General features: G+C 37.9%; 1 protein-coding gene across 11 annotated transcripts in view; it reads right to left on the bottom strand.

Moving 5' to 3' along the window:
• Positions 1 to 4625: 4625 nt before the first annotated feature.
• PER2 (period circadian regulator 2) overlaps positions 4626 to 16780 on the bottom strand; it is a 46438-nt gene continuing 34283 nt past the window's right edge. For 9 of the 11 annotated variants that reach the window (XM_027650517.1, XM_027650514.1, XM_027650521.1 and 6 more), the window contains 10 exons: positions 16431 to 16527; positions 15727 to 15883; positions 15517 to 15644; positions 14154 to 14327; positions 13634 to 13894; positions 12046 to 12893; positions 10435 to 10621; positions 9744 to 9936; positions 8000 to 8150; positions 4626 to 7086 (listed from right to left, as the gene is read on the bottom strand). In XM_027650517.1, coding sequence (XP_027506318.1) covers positions 6937 to 7086; positions 8000 to 8150; positions 9744 to 9936; positions 10435 to 10621; positions 12046 to 12893; positions 13634 to 13894; positions 14154 to 14327; positions 15517 to 15644; positions 15727 to 15883; positions 16431 to 16527 — 2346 coding nt within the window. In that variant the 3' untranslated portion in view covers positions 4626 to 6936. The remainder of the gene's footprint in view (positions 7087 to 7999; positions 8151 to 9743; positions 9937 to 10434; positions 10622 to 12045; positions 12894 to 13633; positions 13895 to 14153; positions 14328 to 15516; positions 15645 to 15726; positions 15884 to 16430; positions 16528 to 16780) is intronic. The other 2 variants (XM_027650515.1, XM_027650525.1) reach the window with 1 other exon arrangement.

Genomic DNA, 16780 nt, shown 5'->3' with positions numbered 1-16780 from the left:
CAACTAGTAGGACTAATAAATCAATGTTGTACATATGTGCGTTCATAATCAGGTCTTTACAGCTGATCTCATGTAAATTCACTGCAATGTAATGCAAGGTAATTATTATTAAAATATTAAATTCACTGCGTGTCAACATCCAAAGCTTTAGAAGCCTTTATTGAATGGGGCTGTATGGTATAAGGCAATGGAGTCTAAGGACAATGGAAGAATTTCCTAGTTCTTTACATGATGAGGGAATCCTTCAGTATTGCCGCATGACTTTGGCTGTAACAGATTTCACCACAATTCTAAAACAAATATATTTATATTTGGATTCGTCTCTAAAAGGAGTGGAGGCAAAAGGTAACAGTGAACAAAAAGTCTTCCAGCCTTCAGCCGCTCCCAGGGAGGTGGAGTTTAGGAAGAGGCCGGCATCTCCTTGTAAATCAGATCTGAACAGAAGGCTCTCCTCCCCATCCTCCCCTTCCCTCCTGGCCCGCTCTGAGCAGCTGAGACAAAGTCTTCCCTATTCACCAGCAGGCAGCAGCTCTTCAGAACACAAAAAAGGAGGAGGCTTGTAAAGACAACTGCATATAGACCCTGGAAATAACTCCTGATGGCCACATTCTCCCCATTGTCACTGCCTTCTGCATTGTGTCACACCATATGCTTTTTAAATGCACAAATTCCAGTACATAAGATGCCGCCTTTGGCCCCAGGCTGGTAACTGAGTCTCTGTGCAAGGGCCTGAAGGCACAGACGGAGCAGCTTGTGGAGCTCAGTTCGAGGGCTGGGGCTGTTACTGAGCCTGCCATGCCATTCCAGGGATCATCCCACAGCCAGAGCCATTTCAGGACATTTTGGGGTTTTCCATGCCCTGATGCACATATATATTTTTCTTCAATTCCATTATTTCCTGGAGAGAATTTTTTTTTATTAAATTGAAATGTCATTTAGCCCAAACAGGAAGAGAAACTACTCTAGCAGAGAGCCACTACACTGCACAATGAAAAATACAATGCAGTTCACTTACATACCATCTGATACTAAATTATACTTGTTGGTATAGTAAATTACACATGTCCTGTCCTTGCAAGAGAAAAGTAACATGATTTTATTCCTTAGAATTCTGTATTGCTGCAGAAACAAACTACATATTTTTGGATTCTAGAAGCAACAGTACCTCTGCATTGCAGGTACTGCCACTCCTAACTAACTGCTTAGCACAAACTTAGCCTGCAATCTAATTAATCTTTACATCATAAACCTCTGGTTTTGCCAAATTTAGAAATGCAACTCAACTATGAAAAAACAGTTTTCCAAAATATGTGAGGACAGATCTATCAAGTATTCAAAATTGAAACTGAAAGTTAAAGGAAGTGAGAGAAGCTTATTAACACAAGCACCAAAAAAAGCCCTCAGCCCAATTTAAGTGTTGGCTTCAGTTTTTATATACTCCCAACAAAACTGCAAACACTTAAAAGCTGGAGAGATGCACTCAGGAGTAGCACAAGTCACAGCAAACAGAATGGACAGATGGTTCAGATTTAATCATTAGTATAAATGCCTGTGCAGGACATCACTGAGCTGGGAAGTTGAAAGAACCAAGTCCACCTTGCCAGGCCCCACAGAACTGAGCCACTCTAAATCAGAGCAGAGGGAAACACAGGCCACCCACTCAACCTTCTTCTGCTTCCTACAGCTAAGCAAATTAAAGCCAACTAGAGAAGTGCATTTGCTAAGTTTATCCAGCACCCAATGCAAAAGGGCCACAGGAAATTTCAAAGGGAGTCAGCTGGTGACAACAGAAGGAAAAGCAGTAGACCTTACCTTACATAAGCAACAGATAAAGATTTTTTTTTTTTTAAAAAAGCATATCCAATAAGTTCTTGGACAGAAGTAGAATCTTTGAAGTGGACAGTGCAACAGCAACACAGTTTACTTTTAGACCACTATAACAATTTAAAAAGAGCAATTAATTCACTACATCCTGTTTTACTGCATTAATACACAGACTACAGAAAGAGAAGAACACCTTGACAGACCCTGGAAAATCAGGAAATTTTAACCCATCCTTAGATTTGTCTCCTTTTATCCAGCTAAAACAAACTAAGTGCAATGCAGTACATCCCTCTAAGGCTGGGGATGCAGTGGCTGCCCCAGCAAACCACCTACCCCAGCTGCAGCAGGTGCTTGAGATCTGGCTCTCTGCTCATTTCCCCTTTCTGTACTACACAGACACCATTGTACCCACCACTGGACACCCATCAGTCACACCACAGCCCCTGCCTCAGGACATCAGGCTCCTTTCACATGTCCTTTAGCTAAAAGCGTTTTCTCTGCCTGAATGGTGTTTTCATACTTTGTATTGTCTGCTAAGGTTAAACACTATTCATGTGCTGCCACAGCAGCTTCTCTATCTGTATCTAACCACTAGATACACTCCAGAGCCAGAAATACAGTAGAATTCACACACACTGCTACTGCACATAGCAGCCTGATAGAGCTCATGTTTTCTTTAGCAGATACAAAGAGAAATAACAATGATTAACAGGTCAGTTGTCTCAGTTTCTACCCTATCTTATACTACTTTCCACTTAGAAAGCCTGGAGACGTTGTTTGGTTTGGGTTTTTTTGTTTGTTTGTTTATTTCTTTGTGGTTTTTTTTTAAAGTTGTTCCAGTGAAATGCAGACAAAGCTGCTACACACCCTGTGTATCACCCCTAAATATAACGTCCATTTCCACAGCCACCAAGCAAAAGGAGCTGCTGAGCTGTTCATTACCTTGTTCAACAGACTGAATATATTTCCTAAGCTCCTACCACTTGTGAGCAAGTAAACACCGGAATTTCTAGAAGTTACACCTACAAACATTATTCTCCTTTTAAGGCATCCATTAACGAAACTTTGCCAGAAGCATGCAGCTCATTTCACCATGTTCTTTGGGTCAGAGGCTTATCAATGCATTAGGTTCTTTCCATCCTTGATAGTAATAAAAGACCAATCAGCATCTTAATTCTCAGTAAGGACAGCTTTTTTTTTATCTCCTCCAAATTCATGAGAGTTGTCAAGTGGACTAAAATCTGATGTTTTCAGCAGTCCCCTTTCCCTTTTCCAAGCAGAGTTTGTGTTTGCAGGCACTATCATTGTGACCACAGCTCTTCATGATGAGTTTTCTCACCATCTTATTTGAAATTCAAGCTACAGAGCTTTTCCTTTACACCAGATAATGCCATAGCAAACCCAACAGCCCCAATATACAAGCTGCTAAATAGAGGACAAACAGGGGTGGCAAAACTGCCAAATATAATCCCAGAACACCAGTGACATCTAGGGGCTACTGAGGTGGGAGAGACTGACAAACACTGCTCCCAAGAGTTCTGCAGTGCAAAGCAAGCCATTGTCTTTGAGTGCTGACAGTAGGCACATCACCAAGGAGGAGTAAGTGAATACCTGAAGCCACATTTAACTACATTTACATTTCAAAAAAAATTAGGAAAAGCAGAAATAACTGTGAAACATTACCTGGTAATTTATCACATCAGCAGCACTTCAGTTCTCCCAAGGTCATACATCAATTATCAGAACTTGCATCCAAATGCCAGCACGATACCTTCTGGGTTGCAGATAACCTGTGTGTGTGGATGACACTCAGGTTTGTAGTTCTGGGCAGTGCTTCATCAATACATCTCTCCTCTGCATGTTTAGTTGAGTGAAGAACCAAGGAACTGTTAGGACAAAAGTGTTTTCAGACTTCACATACACAGAACTGCCCATATATTTAGAGTCAATTCAGAGGACTTCAAAGGGACTTGGATGATGTTTTAAACAATTGCACTTTAAAATGCATGTCTTGGCAGCTGAGCACACAACACTACAACTCTACCCTTGGTGTGAAGACAATTCACCTGTGTGCTGAACTGTTTTTTGGAACCAAAACACCTTGATTTTGCACTTTACAGAAATATCTGGGTCCCTCATGACCAAACTAGGGTTTGTACTACCTTTTTCTGTTTAAAAAATTCCATAAACCTCTCAAAATACAGTCATGTAAACAAAAGGCTAAAGAGGGTCTCATCACATCAGTACCTTCTAACCTAGAGGGGCAGCCTAACCCACTGAGCAACACCACTGCTCAGGAAGAGAAAACAGACATCTTCAAGGCTGCCTGCCTTCTCCACTCATCAGAAAATAAAACATGAAAAGTTTCAGCAATCTTCAGAAGACACAACACTTCACACCTCAACAGAAGGCTGTGCAAAGTCAAGGGGCACAAGTGGAATCCTCTGTCCCTAAGCTACCCATGTAAAAGCACAGGGGGCCACAGCTTTAAACAGTGCAGAAAGGATAACGTGTCTTCTGGCAGTTTTGAACAAAAAGAGAACCCACCTGCATATGCTCTTCCAGGTAGTACATTTGCACATGTTTTCAGAACAACTAGTCAATATAAGGATTCAATCTTCCATTTGACCACTAAACTTACCGGTCAGACAAGCTGGCAACAATTTCACTTCAGGACAGTAACAGCTGACACCATAACTTGCAAGTTCTGCAGTTTCAAATACCAATTTACATACTACCAGGAAAATAAAAATATTTTCTTCTTACATGGAGTAGAAGCCTCAAGGAACAAAAAAACCAACTAAAAATATATCTGTTTTATTTACCAGTTTTCTAAAAAGCAAAGTCATAAAAATTAGTCACAAGTGGCAAAACCAAAATATATTGCACAGTGTACAGAAAACATTGTTGACATGTTGACAAAGTGTCATCACAAATAAATCATCTTACAACAATTTGGAAAAATTACAGCTTCAGAATCTTATCTATAAATGGAGGCATGTAGATTTAAAGTTACAGGAAAATATTTTAATACCACCCTGTAAATGCAAACACTTTAAGGATGCAAGATTAAGTTCATAATTAAGCACATCCACAAAATGCTCTAAATATACTTTTCTCTTCCTTTCACTAAGTTACGGTTACAAGATGGTCATCGAAAAAATAATAAAAGAACTGAGAACAAATAAAAAAGACATGAAAAAAGAAAAGCATGCTAAAGCAAGGAAGTTCAAAGTGGTTGAAAACTGTGAAAAATATTTGTATAATTATGATGCACTCCTTTTATATAAAGCTTTTATTTTTCCCAAACCCTGGTCCAATTAAAACTGTTCATGTTTCCACGTAAAAATAAAATCTATTTAGTATGTTGGTATAGCTGCACTGTTCCGTTTATGATTAAAACATTTAATACATCGGACGTGAACACCAACACTTGAACATTTCTCATTCAGTTTATATTTACATATATTTACGTTTGACCTTGCTAAGCTGTTAAAGACAGGCTTCAGATCTTGCTGGGTAGTGCTTCACACTACATTTAAGATACTTATTTTTTTTAAAATTGTGATTCTACTTGTTTCACAAGTTCACACATTTCACTATTTGCAGAACCTGTCTCCAGTGCAAATTTCTTCAATACACTGTCCAATTTATAACTAACTAATTATTTGACACAAATTATTTCTTCCACTAAGCAAATACCAGTCACTTCTCCGTAGTTTTGGTAGTGTCAGATCTAACTTTACATCCTCTTTGTATGCAAAGAGAAACATTCTTAGAGAATAAAAATAACCTTAAATTTCAGTGAATAGAAACATTAGCCTAATAAAAAAGGAAATGCTTCCCATGAAAAATATTTTAAGACAAACATGTCAAAGTCAATTGAATTTCTCCATTTTTCATCCCAAGACTTAAAGCTGACATCCAGCAACACTGCAACTGTATGTCCTTTAACTAACCAACATATTAAAGTTGTTCTTTCATGTTCTCTTCCCACATCCAACACATATAAACAGTACAAGAACATAAAGTACAAATATTCAAGTCAATACAATCTCAGAGGCATTAAAATTAAATCTTCAACAGCAAAGGATTCCAGCCATGCTAAGTTTGAGATTATGCAATTCAAATAGAGTGAGTCAACACTATTCTCAAAATCACTTTCTTTTTTTAAGAACCACCTTCAAATGACAAGATGAGTCTAATCCTCCCTTGCCATGGAGGAACTGGGTGTTTGTTCTGCCACATCACAACAACTGATGGCCAACCTCCTGACAGAACAGGTCAGAAAGAAAGGTTTATGTTATCCCAAGCTTTAACAGCCTCTGGAGCACACACAGTCATTCTCTGTGGTCTTGGTTTTTAAAATCTTTAAGCATAAAGATTCCTTGAGTATAAATTCTCAGAAATTATGCTTCAAGGTAATAAACAGTTCATAGTATTGCAGTGTCCATTCAAACAGAAGGCTACAAAGTTGTCAACACTCCTCTATACTTACACAACAACATGTATTTTAACCCAAGACCATCTCAGAAAATTAGCTCAACATTTCTCTTAGACAAAAAAAGTTCCTACATTCAAAACTATAGGAGACAAACAAAGAGGATGGGATCAGCTGGTATGAGAAGGGCAAGTGTGAATTGATTTCCTTGAAGGTTATTTCTTCTACGATGCTGGACCACTTCAAATATTAAGAACAATGCTAAAGAGCCACTAAGCAAAATTGCTTCAACAATTTCTAATGCTGAATCATTACCAAAAGGGGATTTGAAGAACCGTATGTACGTAAGGAGATTTTCAGCACTTATTAACCCACTCTACAAAAACCAGTAGGCATCAATGAAAGTTTCTACAGTTTATAAAGAAATACTTGAGGCATATAAGTGCAAAATATGAGTCTTTTAAAGAAAAGCTATACCATCTTCAACAATGTCCTTACTGGGAAGAGATTGCCACCATTTAAAAAGAGATTCATTCACAAATGACTCTTCTTGAGCAAGAAAAAAACATTTGCTTTTATGAACTGGATTCATCTTGCTGGATACAAGATTAAAACTTTATGGATCCTTCACTGTCGTTTTGAAGCAGTTTTCAAAACAACAGGCTCAAATGCTATGTTTGTTCTTCACTGACTTGACTCAGGGAAACCAAGTTGTTTTCTCCACTGTCTTCAATCATTTCATTAAGGTCCATTTCATGGATTTCTTCATCATATGATGTATAAAAATTGCTCTGTACATTGTCCTCACAAAAAATACATTCCTAAAAAGAAAAAAAACAACACAGATGCACTGATAAGTAAAAAAAAAAACCAAAAAACAAAAAAAAGCTTTTCCAAACAACAGTCCTCTTGCATGCAATCCTGGATTCCAAGTCCAAGAGAACCTTTACATCTGTGCTGCAACTACCAGATATATTCTACTCCACAACTTTTCCACCCACTATGATTTCATACTATGCAGTAAATCAATAAAAGCACTTGAGAAGTCTGCTGGAAGCAGTTATGTCATGGATCATTTATAATGCTGACACCTTCCAAGCAACTTTTCCTCCATTTGACTGCTAACACTGCAGTAACACATTCATGTTCAGTTGCAGGGCTAAAGAGACTAAAGCAAGTGTACAGTTACAACAAATAAACCTGTTCTATTTTGTTGTTTTTCTTTTTTTTTTGCCTTTCAAGTCATTAATCTACTTAGAGGAATCAAGGCAAGAGATGATCCTGAGTGAGAAGTCTGATAGAAAAAAGGAACAGTACATTGCCATTCATTTCATACTTTCTAGAAAACAACGAGCATAAATTTCTGCACACAAAATAGAGATTTTCATGTAGTGAAGTTTCTGGCTGTGTTGCTAAAGGATTTCAAACAGATACACAGAAATTGAGAAAGAGGAAGGAAATTTCTTGTACTGTATTCACCACTCCTTCAATTTCCCTTATTGGAAAGAAGACTTGTGGTAAATTAAATCAAGCTAAAAACCACTGCATGGAAGTCTGAATGTTCTTTTCTCTGCATTAACTGACCAAGCTTTCCCAGCAAGCTTTTTCATTTCAAGCTTTAAACAGAAAACTTTTTCATTTCAAGCTTTCACTAGGAAAGAAAGACTCTAACATAGGCAGCTAATAATTTAAGCACTATTATACATGCAACAGTAACGAACTCATTAAACTTACGGAATTAGCAACAGTTTTTGGCAGCCCACCCTGCTGGATCCATGGATGAACTTCAATAAGCTCTCTTTTTTGGTCTTCTGTAAATTTTGGCTGTAGTTTCTGCATTTGTTTTAATTTCTGCTTATCTTCTTTTAAAACTGTTTCCAAATCTCTGAAATAAAAGGGATTTAGAAATTGAGCTCCAGCAGTTTCTGGGCTTCATGTCTATATAAAGTTATACAAATACTAACATCTTTTTAATGACTGTTTTTGTTCTAAAACATCACGCTTACAAATCTTATGCTGGAAGAAAATTAAGTGTGGTTATTTCAGCAGCTCTCTACATTTGCAGACAACTTGAACACATCTCTGTTGGCTCACTATCTTTTCAAATCCCATCAGTGAGAACAGTTTTCTCAGAGCTACTCAGGCAGCACCATCAGTGAAACTACCAAGAATTCCAGCTTCCCTCTGCTGCTCCTGCAGGAGTTCCAAGTTCCCCTTCAGTGGGAGGACAACCCAAAACAGACACCAGATGCACATGAGGTATTAAAGCAGATCTTGTAAGATATGTTTAAGAAAGTCATCAAGAATGAACTAATCTTTAGAAAACACTGTTCTGTTTCAGCAGACAAAGTTCTCTCTCCCCCCAAATGTCCTACCTTAATTCAGAAACTTAAAAAAAAATGCAGCATACCAATACTTACAAGCTGCATTCCTCTATAAAAGAGGACAGGGGAAACCAAGTTCCAAGATGCCCAGTACAATTTCTGTTCCTTACAGGATACTCAAGAACAGGTTGGCTTTACACTTCAATTTTAGGGCATCATGCTCTGACAATGAGCTTAACTCTTGTTATCACCTGTCACACTTTGGCAGGCTTTGCTATTCTTACGGTCTACTGGAATTCCTACCTATAGTTGTCAACACTTCAGGCTACAAAAACTGGGAAATGTCAAAGTATTTTTAAATCTAGGGAAAAAAGCTAAAGTTCTTGCAATGTATTATCTACTCCTTTCCTCATCATGCCTGTGTTTCTGTATTTTGAAAGCTTGTTTTCCTTCTTTTTCAAAGGCCTGTTTTAACTGAAACATCCTATTCCTTTCAAAATACCATTCGCTGCAGCCACAAAATAAATAAAAAAGAATAAATCTGAAGACTTGATACCCCTTCTCCCCCTATATCTGCTCTTTGCTATTGAAGCAGGAACCTTTTATTTTTTAATAAAGTTTTTTCTGTTAGAAGCCTTATGATTTTTACTTTCTACTTCCTTGTCCTGTTTGAATGGGAATTTATGAAGAAGAATGAACATATGGAAGTTAACAACCCAGAAAAAAAATCCACAAGTCCAAGAGTAGCATGTCACCAAATGTGGCATCTCAGGTACAACAGTCAGGGAGTGCAGATCTTCCGTGCTAGACCATCCCTAGATCTAAGCATATTCTCCAGGATCTGTTAATTAGACTTCAGGGATTTCTAGGCAAATGGTTACAATAAGTATAAAATACCTTCAAAAATATATACAGTTAATTCAAACTCAGGAAATTGATCTAAAAATACAGGTAAGCCTAATCAAACAATTTTGACTTCTCAAGAGCTTCTTGTGTAGTATGCAAAAGATATGAAGGAAGAGAGAATTTTTCTTGACAGTGAGTTCAACATTAAAACCAATTTACTTCTATTGAGACAGAGATTCATGCTCAACTTCCCTTCTGCTCCCCCCAACATATATAGAATTTATGAAGGACTATGACACTGGAATTACCGTGAAGGAATCTGGTAAGTCATCATAACTGTGTCATCTGTGTTTGCCATCAAGAGCCATATAGGATCCTGAAGGACATATTTAATGAAGTGCTCACTTTCTTCCATTTCTGTCTTCATTTTGGTTTTATGATGATTTTCTGAGGAATCAATGCTCCCAAAGTATTTGCTGGTATGACTAGTTTCACTACTACCTGTAAACAGAGATTTAAAATCTTATTATAAATTGTCAAATACATAGGTTATTCAAATGCTTTTGAAAATAGAGATTAAAGAGAACTGAAAGTAAAATACAACCACTCTTCTATTTCCTTTTTTAAATGGAGGGAACTTCCACCCCTGAGTAACTGCATTAATATTTTTAAAACTCAAATTCTCAAGCTCAGTCTCCGCTAAATTTCAGCAGAATAATTAGCTAACTTTAATTTAAAACTCTGAAAGGAAACATGAAGGAGTATGGTCTTTTCATATCTGCATAATATCTTAATAGCTATTTTACACATGCTTAAAAAAAGGTTCTATCCTGTAAATCAACAGCAAAATATTTGTTTACTGGAATAAGAAAGAAATCAAGAATAAACCATGCAACATGGAGTAAGGACAAAGATTTTCACTTGATGTCCTTGGTGTTTGCGACACCTCACACTCCAATTCTGCTGGAATGCTAAGAGAGTTCTGGCTGCCAGTGTTACCTGTTCTGCTCCCTGACATGTCACAGCCATTGGATCCAGAGCCCAGAGACTCGGCAGCTGCAGATACACCACTCCCTGAAGAGGCTGAACCAGTGCCTGAACATGCATCCTCTTGAAGTAAAATGTCAAGCAAGACACTGGACATGGAGAGTTCATCACTGTTTTGAGCATCCATTGGAGATTCAGCCTAGTGATAAGAAGGAGAAAAAATATAAAATTAAAAAAAACCACCAAACAAAAACCCAAAAATCACGGCTATTTATTACTAAATGTAAATGATTTGTAATAAATCAATTTAACTTCATATTCTAATATGCTTACATAATGATTCGAAGATAGACAATGACCAAGACAGACATATGCCAAGACCAACTGAGGAAAAATAAAGTGGACTGATAGGCAGACAAGGGTTCTTTCAGTAAGACCAATCCAAGTTCTCTCAGGGGGAAAAAAAAAAAGTGAGAAAGGCATTTCCTGTTCAGTTTTGACAGCACCTACTGTCCTGGACAAATCAGACTTTATCCAAGCCACCTAATACATACACTGGCAGGTGCTCCTACTATAATCTGCCTCAAAGAGATTTGCATCAACAGTCCATCACTGTTCCATCTCACCACACACTGAGAGCAGTAAGAAAACATTCCCAGGTGGAAGCTTCTTAGTCAGATGATCTATCTGTATATTTTTAAGGGAAAGAGCTTTAACTGTGCTGAATTTTAATGCAAGCAAAACTTCCCCACAAGTCAGTTTGAAGATTAAATATTAGAAATTAAGGTTGACAGAACTTAGCAAAACGTAAAAATGGAAAGAACCAGCTTTATACTTAATACATTCCTGAACAAAGGAAGGAGGCAGCTGAAAAGATGCAAGTTGCAGCTCCATCCCATCAGTGACTCAGCATTTACAAAGATACTCTATGGTGCCTTTAGAAAGCACAAGTATTAGTCTACATATTTCCTCCACAGAAACCTTTACAGACATATTACTACATCTGAAGTTATTTGTTAAATTGATTTGTCAAATTTGAAGGAGCCAGGAAATAGAGGTTACCAAATAATTCAGCTTACTTTTAGTGCACCAAATAAAACAAAAATAATGATCTGCAAATAACGATCCCTTCTTCATCACTTTGGTTGCTTGTTTGTAAACAAAGATGTGATTTTATTTTAAATCAGCTTCTTTCAGACCATTTGTAGATTGTTTTTCCCCTCTAAACAAATTCCCTAGCCCAAAACTTTTTGCCAAAAAATAAAGTGCCCATATTATTTTAAAATCTGTTTCAGTGGTTTTCAATGGGGTTATCCATATTCTTAAAATTTTTTTTAAAAAAAGTGGAACAAAACTGTTTCAAAATGTATTTCCAAGCTTCCTAGTGCAACTTTGGAAGAACAACAAGGTGGATTTAATTTTTAAAGGTTAAGACTATTCTAATGATTGGGTTTCATGTTTTATTCTGCTGAAGTTTGAATTTACTAACTACAATTGTGAGTCCAGCTCCTGGCATTGTAGTGACCAACTACTGTCTGCCATCAAAAAAATAGGTCCTGGGAGTGAAAGGACTGAAAATGATGTATCAGAGACAGGAAAATGGGTATCCCTCCGCATACTTACTGGTAAGGATTCCTTTCCACTACAGTTATCAGTTGTCATAATTTTGCCTATGGCTCCTTCCTCACTTAAAGCTCCATGTAAACCCGCAGGAGCTCCACTTTCAGCAGTTTTTGTGGTTTCTTCCAACTGTAGAAGGTTCAGAGGAGAACTGCACCTTGACTGGAACAGAGGTGGTGAAGCGTGGTCCTGAGGACCCACTGACTGTGGAGTGCAGGAGCGGGACGGCTCATTTCGTGTCTCTGCGACAGGAGCCTTTTCCGGCTCCGCTGGTGGATTGTAATGGAATGGCTGTGTTGGAAAAAATGCCTGCTGTGGGAAAGGGCTGGGGGTGGCAAACGGTGGCTGTGCTGGAAATACTGTCTGTGAGGAGAAAGCGGAAGGGGCAGGGAAGTTGGGCTGATTGTGGTAAAGTGTTTGAGGTAAACTGTTGTTCATCTCGGGGTAGACATAGTTGGGGAGCACAAGAGCTACGACAGGGGTCATGAAGGGTGCAGAGAACTGGGAGGGTTGCATAGGGCAAGTATTTCCAGAGTCTGGCAACTGATTAAAACCAGAGAGTGAAGTTTCAGGAGCTGGTGGCACAGTCCCCGCTGCTGGAAAAACAGGAAGTGAATATGCAGGCATGACAGTGGGAAAAGACATTGCCGAGTAGCTCGCTTGTGAAGTCTCTGATGGTGACCAAGCAGTGGTGTTTAAACCCTGGAGATGGAATCGATGGGGGAATTTAGCTCCAGAAGTTGTACTGTCTGAGGACTCCTGTGGCTTAATGCGTTTTGATTTCCTGTTCTTTCCACTCTTCTTCCAAGGCTGATCCACTCCAGAAGTGGCATTTCTTTGTCCACGGCCACCTGCAAAACACAAAGAAGTTATAATAAAGGTTATAAAAAAATAGTTATCCAAGACCTGCATAGCTACTGAAATAAAAAATTAAAGGTAAAAATATGAAAAAATTCCTTAGCAGTGTCTGACTTCTGTTCCAAGACAAGTCAAGACTGAAATGGGAACAAAATCAGATCAGCATCAAGCATTTTTGAAATGCCTGATCAATGCTTGAAATGCCATCCAGAGTTCCTAGGCCTAATAAACAAAAAAGTCTCACTACTACTGCTTTTGTCTGCCATTTCCATCCCACAGATTGCATTAATAACTTAAAGGCAACCAATTACCAGATTGTTTCACCACAGTGGAACGGGGAAAAACAGGAAAACAAAGGAGCTGAAAACAAAACCAAACCACAAACCTGAAAAAAAGACAGATGGAAAGACAGAAGGAAAAGAAAAGCAAGGGATTACAAGCATAGATACAGTAAAGCAAACATGCTAAAACATGTTTTTTGTCCCTTGAAAGTAAATGCATGACAGTAATAGTACAGAGAACAGATAAAAATCAAAACATCGGCTACTATTACATTAAAAATTATATTCCACTCTCCATCTTCTAGCAAGAATTTTTCTGTGGACTTTAAAAATATCATGCAGCTGTTACTGTTCACAGTGGCCCCATAATACAACTAAAAATGGAAATGCCCTCCCAACACGATTCACTTCCTACATAAATGCAAGTCTTATAGCAAAAACTATTGCCATACCACGTTCACCAGGTCGTCCTTTTGGTTTATCTTGTAAGTAGTAATTGCAGTGCGACTGAAAAATATTAAATCTCTTGATTTCTTTAAACTTATTCAAGAAGCTCTGCTCCTCTTTTTGTGTATGCACTGCAAGGACTTCCTTTGTCAGTCCCAGTTTTTTAAAAGGTTCCTTTTCTTGATTTATATGTGCAGAGCTTGATGGAGGGGCAAGAGGTTGGCCATCTAAGATTTCTGCTCCACTCGGACCATCTTCTATCATTTCTACAGAAATAGAAGGAAAAATACATCAAGATAAAGTTAAAAAAAAAAGCTCTGGATATGAATTTTTAAGCTATTACAATTCTGTAATAATTTCACTGCAAGTTCAAGATACAAATTCCATCCCTACTTATTCCATTTCCCTAATAACATTTCAGCTGTAAGAAAATGTAAGTCACAAGCAGATATTAGCTGTTCACATCTGAAGTTTAACCTTGCCAGCAATTGCCATTTTGCAGAAAAATTATAGCAAAAATCATACCCAGTTCAGGTTGTGTTTTCTTGTCTCCAACATGAACGATGGTACTACTGTAGCTGCACTGACTTGTGAGAGACACAACACTTTCAGGCTTGCCAGGTAAAGCCAAAGATGTTAAGTGAGCACCAACCACTGGGGGACCACTTGATTTACCACGTGCCTTCAACACAGCAGGATCTATTAAAGAAATAAAGTTGCAGTTTACTGAACATCAGAGAAAATTCCAGTTACCTGCTGCTAGGGTTGCAAAACAGTAAAGGCCAAACTGTGCTTGACAAGACAGAAAATGAGCATTTTACTTTCTACACTCCACCAAGAATATTGTAGGAATAGAACACTACTGAGCAACCAAATCCAATCCTCTATCCTCACATACAGCCAAACCAAACTTTTTCAGTGAAGGACATTTTGCTCTTTCTTGGTCTTAATTGTTCTTTCATGGCACAATTTTGGAAGGCACTTTCTAGCCTCTTCCAGCCTAAGAATAAGTTCCATGCAGCACTCATAGTGTTGTACACTAATCTCTGTCATAGCTGGTTACCCTGACAGTTTTGCTCTAAGCACCCACCTAGTTAAAATTCTCTCCCCTGAAAGCTACACACAGTAATCCAGCAGAGGTCATACCAGTGCCTCATAAAACAGTATTAAACACTCTTCCTTTCAGAGAAATACTTCCATAACACATTTCACAACTAATATTTGCCTTTTTCCTGATTAGATTATGCTGGTGACTTCATCATTCTCAGACACTGGTGCAACAAAAACCTCATGACCCACATCATATCCTGCCTACTAGAACTGCAGAGACTCCAAATTACATTATTTCAGTTCCTTCTACAGGACACTTTGTTCCTATGTACACTGATAGCTTCTAATTTCATTCTAAAAACTGCATTAGAACTTCTTTTTGAAGCTGATCAAAAGTAAATATAGACAAGATCATTCCCAAGACCAATTTTTGAGGCACTCCATAGACACTTTCCTTTCAGCCTCATATAATGACATGGCTGAATGAACAAATCTCTCATTTGCCTTTAGTTCTTTATTAATCTTACAATTCTTGTACTAACGAGTTACATTCTTTATTTAGCTCCCTATTCAGACAAGGGACCATGTCAAATCCTAAAACTCAAAATCCTACCGTATTTTGTAGAGTACAAATAAGTTCATTGCCTCTACAATCCAGATATTCCATCAATTCCTTAGTAATCCGATTGTAGGGAAGATTTTAATGAGAAAAGATCACCAGCATCAAACACTGAGAAAACAACTATGAGGTCATGCCTAAACTACACTCATTATTCTGCAAAGAGTAACACCCAACTGACTGCTGGCCAATCAAGAAAAAGCTGTGATGTAGAGATACCTCCCAAGGGCTGTATAGCACTCTCAGCTGCTTTTTGTTCATGAACTCCAGAACTCAGGGATTCAACACTTGTTGAAGGTTCACATTTTCTTTTTGCTGTACCAGGCACATTACAGCTCTCCAAGTACCTAAAATACAATGATTTAACAATATTAGATATACAAATCTTAAGTCCAGAGGTTAAGAGTAATCTACACACTAGTTGCTTACCTGATGACACTGTCCAAACAGCTGATCTGTTGATATGAATATACAGGTTGTTCTTTCCAAGCCAACTCTTCAGGAGTCACATTCTTAGGAGCAGCTGTTACTGCAGTATCCTTTCCCCCTACATCTTTTACCTGACCACCAGGAGTATTTTGTTTTTCTGTGAAAACAGATACTGCTATTATGCAATTATGGCATTAAATCCCTGCAAATTCTCATAAAAGTAACAGTAAAAATTTTCATTTCTGCATATTTCTGACCAGGTCACAAATTAACCACTGTAAAGCGAGAGCTTTGCGCACTAATGGATGAACATTGTGTAAAATATTTTCCTGTCCTTGTGGATTCTTGGAGATGTAAAGTTCAGTTAGGTCCAACTTACGGATCCAAAGTGAACAGATACTGTGGCTCTGGGAGAACAGATATCATTACAGTTGAAACACACTCAGTATGAGGACAACTCCAATGCCCATTTAAGGAATCCAAAACACCAGCTTTAAGACTTGCCTTCACTGTGTGTTATACCACTATCAGTTCAGATATAGCCAAGCATAAAATTTTCCTGAACACGGTAGAGACACAGAGCAATATAATTTTATTGGATAAAAATGCTGTCTTTTGATTAGAACTAAACTAGAAAAAATCCTACTGTCATATTATACAAGGCACCAACACAAGAGACTATAATTAACTTTCTAATGTCTTACCTGCAAAAGACTCTTTCTTATGGTCTGGTTTTGCTTTATTGTCAGTGAAAATATGCTGTCCTTTATTCTTGACCTTACGGGCATATTGACAAACCTGCTGAAAGCAGTTAATTAGAAACAGTTATTACACAATTTTGACTTAAAACATCATGCACAGAAGTTCCTCAGTAGACCAAATCTAATCTCAGTTAATCTCAGTCTTGCAATTAGTTTTATCACAGGAGAAATCTGCATGCATTGCATACAATCTTATTGTGCAGCAGGAGAAATTTGGGAACTGGAAAGAAGAAATTTAAAGTATGGTTTTCGTACATAATTGCTCTGTATTTTGTTTAATATGGTTGAATGTT

This window comes from Corapipo altera, unplaced genomic scaffold (assembly GCF_003945725.1).
Source record: "Corapipo altera isolate COAL_440 unplaced genomic scaffold, ASM394572v1 54, whole genome shotgun sequence".
Classification (NCBI taxonomy): Eukaryota; Metazoa; Chordata; class Aves; order Passeriformes; family Pipridae; genus Corapipo; species Corapipo altera.
This window is presented reverse-complemented; position numbering and strand designations above follow the sequence as displayed.